Source organism: Cebus imitator, unplaced genomic scaffold (assembly GCF_001604975.1).
Source record: "Cebus imitator isolate Cc_AM_T3 unplaced genomic scaffold, Cebus_imitator-1.0 Scaffold267, whole genome shotgun sequence".
Taxonomy (NCBI): Eukaryota; Metazoa; Chordata; class Mammalia; order Primates; family Cebidae; genus Cebus; species Cebus imitator.
The window spans coordinates 2,893,709-2,899,708 of NW_016107582.1; the positions used below are offsets into that span (position 1 = coordinate 2,893,709).

The 6,000-nt window shown below is 35.6% G+C and overlaps 1 protein-coding gene across 1 annotated transcript in view; it reads right to left on the reverse strand.

The window, feature by feature from the left end:
- DENND4C (DENN domain containing 4C) overlaps positions 1 to 6,000 on the reverse strand; it is an 87,816-nt gene that overhangs the window by 32,089 nt on the left and 49,727 nt on the right. The window contains exons 16-18 of the mRNA XM_037728516.1: positions 5,159 to 5,303; positions 4,742 to 4,888; positions 445 to 567 (exon numbers count right to left, since the gene is read on the reverse strand). Of these exons, the coding sequence (XP_037584444.1) occupies positions 445 to 567; positions 4,742 to 4,888; positions 5,159 to 5,303 (415 nt within the window). The remainder of the gene's footprint in view (positions 1 to 444; positions 568 to 4,741; positions 4,889 to 5,158; positions 5,304 to 6,000) is intronic.

Sequence of the window (6,000 nt, forward strand, 5' to 3'; positions counted from 1 at the left end):
GGAGGCAGAGGCAGAAAGCACTCTTGAGCTCAGGAAGTCAAGAGTAGCCTGGGCAACATGGTGAGATCTTGTCTCTACAAAAAATTTAACAATTAGCCAGGCATGGTGGCATGCGCCTGTGGTCCCAGCTGACAGGGGGCTGAGGCAGGAAGGTCCTATGAGGCCAGGAGATCAGGGCTGCAGTAAGCCATGTCTCGCCACTGCACTCAACCTGGGCAACAGAGCAAGACCCTGTCTCTAAAAAAAAAACATAAAGAAAGAAATAAAGGTCTCTTAAACTTCAGAGACTACCGAAATCTACCTTATATAACAGTATGTAGCATCTTAAGAGCCGGACCTCACATTTGTGAAAATAATCATCAAAGCTATCAACTAAGATAAACTTTTAATTATTAATAATACAGGTATTATTCTAAGTAAAGTTCATAAATATCAGTATTTAACCTTCTGTTTGCATTTCTGTTTTAGTTATCAATTCTTTTGCTGCTTGTTCTTCAGGCACATGAATTTCTGCATCATCCTTTATAAGTTCATCCTTAGACCCATATCCTTGGTCAGACTGACCACCTGTTAAAAAGAATGCAGGCTTACACATAAATGTTTTCATATACTTATAATTCATATATAAAATATCAAAAGAAAATTCCACTGATCTACACAACTAAAGTTAGAGAAAAGGAAGACAAGAAAGCACACAAGGCACACAGAACATTTTAAAAATAATGATAAGCACCAAAGAACAGTAGAAACAGGAACATCAAAGACTAAACACATTTGGAAGCACTAAATCTTAATTTCTTCATCTGTAAATTAAAAAGATTTAGACAAGGTGTTTGGAAAAGTCTCTTTTGGAGAGTGTCTATAGAATGCTACCTTCTATGTAAGAATGAAAAATACATATATCTGCTTCCTTTTGCAAAAAGAAATGCAGGAAAAATAAACTAGAAAACAGTAAATATGGTTACCTACCAGGGTTGGGGGAAAATAAGATGAAATGAATAAAGAGGCAGAAAACTTCTCTATGTATGGCTATGGTATTGCTTTTATCTTTGCAGATGTAATATACTTCTGCATGTTAAAAAAAAATAAAATCAGTAAGATAAAGGGGGTACAACTGAATGCAAACAGAAACAAATGAAGCCAACTGTATATCACATGAATAACCACACTGAAAGGGCCAGGGGAGGACAAATTCAAGTAACTTTTGAACACATTATTTTGAATATTTACGCTAAGCCTATGAGTAATCATCAAATCCTGAACTGCCTAGTGGGTTTGTTTTTCACAGAGAAATGAGTGTGACAATTCTGAAATTATTTTTTATGTACAGTACACATCTTTTCTAGCTTAGGAAAAAAGTTTAGAAGGAGTAACACCATGGTAACAGTGAGCTGAAATCTTAGCTTCCAAAATCGAGTCCCCATAAAAAAGAACCAGGAATTCCTGAAGAAATGGCTGATTCTAGAGCTCAGATAGGGAAGGTACAAGATTGAGCTGGAACAGTCTGTTGTGCCAAAAAGGTAGTGTTCAGAAACATGATAGGAGAATATCTAATGGACATAAAAACCAGCTTACAGGAGTTCCCACTGGCCAACACAGGGATAGTTTGAAGATCAAATAAGGACAGTCATGAATTACACTTCAATGAATAAAATAGGAATCCAGGAATCCGTACTCATAATAAATAAGAAAAAAAGGAGAGAATGGAGAATTTTCTGTATACTAGAATATCATCTTCTAAAGGAGTGACAGAGTTGGCAAAATCACTACTTTTAGCCATCATAGTAATCACTGGTTCAGGCAAGCATCATCAATGGATACCAAATTTAAAAGAGAAAGTGTCATGAGAAAGGATATTAGCACATTGTCACAGAGTGTCCTTTCAAAAATAGCTTTTTATCTGAGAGGGAAAAAATATTATAGTAACTATCTACAGAGAAACCAGACAATAGTGAGACCAGGTGATCCAAATCAGTATCACCGATGATGGTCTGACAGACTGTGTGTGCCTGTAGGATGTGATAACCTGAGAAGGATTCAACATCATTTATGTAGCAAACCCATGGATGTATAATCTAATCACTAGGAAATAGCAGACATACCCAAATTAAAGAACATTTCACAAAATAATTAAAATGAATTCTGCAAAAAGGCCAAGGTCATAAACGATTTTTTTAAAGGCCAAGGAACTGTGCCAGGTTAAGGAAGACTAAAGAAAGGGAGTTAAATTACCACAAGGAACATTAGGACAAAGGACAAATTTGGAATATCAACTATAAAGTAGTATATCAATGTTTTCTTGAATTTGGTAACTAAAGTGTGGTTATATATAAGAGAAAACACCACTGAAACAGTAAGAGGTAAAAGGGCAAGATGTATGTACCCTGCACATATGATTTAGGAAAAAGAAATGGTATGTATATGCATAAAGAATGAAAATAACAAAGCAAATGTGGCAAACTAAAAAGCAGTGAATCTAGACAAAAGATACGAGAGTTTTCTGTATTATTCTTGCAACTTTTCTCTAAGTTTGAAATTATTTCAAATATTTTAAAAGTCTGCTTTGACTTTAAAGTTCTATCATTTAAAATCAAAACTAAGATCAGGCACTAGAGAAATCAGCATAAAGATGTCAATGTCAATAAAAGGCACATAAAATAACATACGAAGTACCTCCATTTTCCATCACTTATTACACTGCCACCCAGACTCTGGGTTTGCATTTTATAACAAAAGAATTAAATGTCTTTAAATAATATTACTTAGAATGACTAACTTCAGTCACATTTTTACTGGCTCCCTCAAAAAGTCTGGTAAAGCAATATTGTTCTATGCAATAAACACTAGGCTGGGACCTGGCTAGATTAAAACCAAACATGCCCCTAACAGCTAAATGACTCTATATCAGGTACCCAGTGGAAAGATTTCATAAGATAGTCCTTAATGAAATGAGCAACTTAAGCACCTGGGCTGAAGACTCCAAAAGCATCAAATGGCATCATGAGAAGTTCTACAGAGACACACCACCACTGAGAATTCAGTATGTGGAATTCAGTCATCTGAAATGCAGCTAAAATATATAAGGGGGACCTGAAGGTTCTCACCCAACTATTGAAGTCTTTATATCAATTACTCAGGATTATTAGGAGACTGGTATTTCCATTAAAGGAGTAAATTGCCTCTATGATGAGATAAACTTAAAAATCTGAAGGAATGGGGGAAGGTATTTATGTATTACTATTACTATTCCTGGAAAACTGGTTTCATAAGAAAAAAATTTTTTTGTTTTTTTATATATGAATCTCATGTCCTCTACAAGTATCAGCAAAAAATGCTAGAAGAAATAAAATAAGATAGCTTTAAAATAAATGTTTCATAAAAATTCTTATTTGTTAATATAATATACAAACATGACGGCAAACTGAGGAAGTTTATTACAAACAGAATTGTAATGTATAGCTTTATGTTGACTTTCAATTATTTACACATGCTCCTGTAATTACAGGAAGGTTGCTTTTAGCATAATAATTCAGTAGAACAGTTTTGGAAAGAAATAACCACACCACCTCAACAGCTGAAACAATTAATTCTTCAATGCTTTTAACACTATTTGTCACAATGATGCTACAAACCAACCTCAAAATAAGAATTTTAGCAAGGCCTAATATATCTTCAAATAAGATAAAAAATATGCTTTGCAAATGGACCATTAAAAAAGAAAGTTAGTTTGATATTTTCAATAGAGTCTATATATGATTACATTTATCTGAAGGAGAAAGGCAAGAAAATAAAAACTGTTTACCATTCATAACAATACTTAAAATACAATGAAAGTCTTTCCCCCACCCTTGCATGTCAGCAAAATTTAACCTAATAAATGGGAAATTACCTGATGTGGTTAACAGTCAAGGGTAGAATTAATGCACACGTGTATCCATAGCTTCACGTCATACAAGTCTGTCTGCACCCCACACCATGACAGCCAAGGACAAATGCAGCACCAAGAAACAGCACAGAGCAAAAAGCAAAGCAACAAAGAGCAGAGAAAAGGAAACTTCAGTCATTGAGACAAGTTCAGAAGCACAGGAATTAGACCCAGAATTCTTTTTTAAAGGAAGGCTTGAAATATTAAAAACAACCACAACAAAAAAAACAACACAAGAAGAAGGATGTGCAACACATATATATCTGCACGATGTGCTACTTTAACTATACTTATTTCTAACTTCAGAGGACAGGGGTTATTCCCATGGTTATGTACATAAAAGCAGCTTCAGTAGCTCTCAGATCTAAAAAAAACCGTAACTTAAAGAGAATGCTTTTCCTCATGGTGTGACTTCCTTCCTTTCCTTTTTAATATTCATAAAGTTTTAAGATATATTTTCTATTTAATTAAAAAAAGATTTGCAAGTTGTGTCACTAATTTTGAAGTTCCTTAGCTCACGATTCCTAATTATAGCATACATGTTCACAAATTAATGATGAACAAAAACAAAGAAGCATCATGCTAGAGCACTGTGCACAGAACTACCATACTAATTCTGTACTATAGGAAATAAAGAAAAGTGATCTGCAGACTTGTATTGCTTCTCTTCTACTTTTAAAGTACTAAAAGTAAAGTGCTCCTACTACTTTTAAAGTATTCATGTCACACAAATTCAAGAAGGGAAGAAGCTTTTTGAAAAAGGAAAGATTAAACATGAGAGTAAGTGAAGAGTTAGTAAAATCTGTATTTTAGTACCTGTGCTAGAGTGATTATCAATGGACTCAAGCCTGATTAAATCTCTGACGAAGACTGTGTGCTCCCCATTGTTAGCATCATTAGAACTATCCACGCTACCGTGGCTCACCGTGTCCCCATCACTTCCACCTGTGACATTCTGAGGAGCTAAAGATAAGGACAATAGCAGTTCAGTAACTCATGCATTGATAATCTCTTAAATTAAACATGAATGACCCACAGTTCAGTTATAGTCGCAGAACACTTTCTAAATTTCTAGAAAAAACAAAAACAATTTTGGACTAAGATAATCTGTCTTCAATTGTATATGGAAATGTCCACCACAATTTAAGTTTTCTACTTCACATAGCTAAAAATTCATATGCCTATAAAGCTCATGGTTCAGCAAGAAAGTATACTTCCAATCACATGTATTACCTGATATTGAGGAGACCTGTGATTTTTGCACAGTCTTTTTAAGTGGTTGCCTAAACTGTGCCAAGCCACGTACCACATTCCGTACCTTCGTCCATAAGAAGATACCACTGCGGGTACTGCTAGGCCACGGGCTCTCCAAAACTACCTAAAGGTAAAATAAGGGTAAAAATAATGTTCATTAGCAATATCTGATTTTAAAAACACATACATGCATATGTGTGTGTGTGTGTACACACACACACAAATACAGGTATTGATCGACTTACGACCTATGCAACTTACGACCATTCGACTTTACGACCACAATCGCTAGCCACGACTGCTCTGCGTAAGGCAGCGCAAACGTTGCCCAGCTGGGCGTACGACAGTGCGGACCAGCTTCTGGCAGCACTACCATCTCCATGTGCATATAGCCTACTCAACTTATGACCAAATCGTGTTACAACCGGTCTGTCGGAACCAATAGTGGTCGTAAGTCGAGCACTCGCTGTATAAAGTTATACTAGTCAAGAGGTATATGAAAAAATGCTAAACATTACTAAACATCAGAGAAACACAAATTAAGACTATAATGAAATATCACCTAATACTTGTTAGAATCATTATTGTCAAAAAAAAAAAAAAAAAGATGTTGATTAAGGATGTAAACAGCTGGGCATGTTGGCTCATGCCTGCAATCCCAGCACTTTGGGAGGCAGAGGCGTGCGGATCACCTGAGGTTGGGAGTTCCACACCAGCCTGAACAACAGGGAAAAACCCCCATCTTTACTAAAAATACAAAATTAGCTGGGCATGGTGGCGCATGCCTGTAATCCCAGCTACTTGAGAGGCTGAGGCAGGAG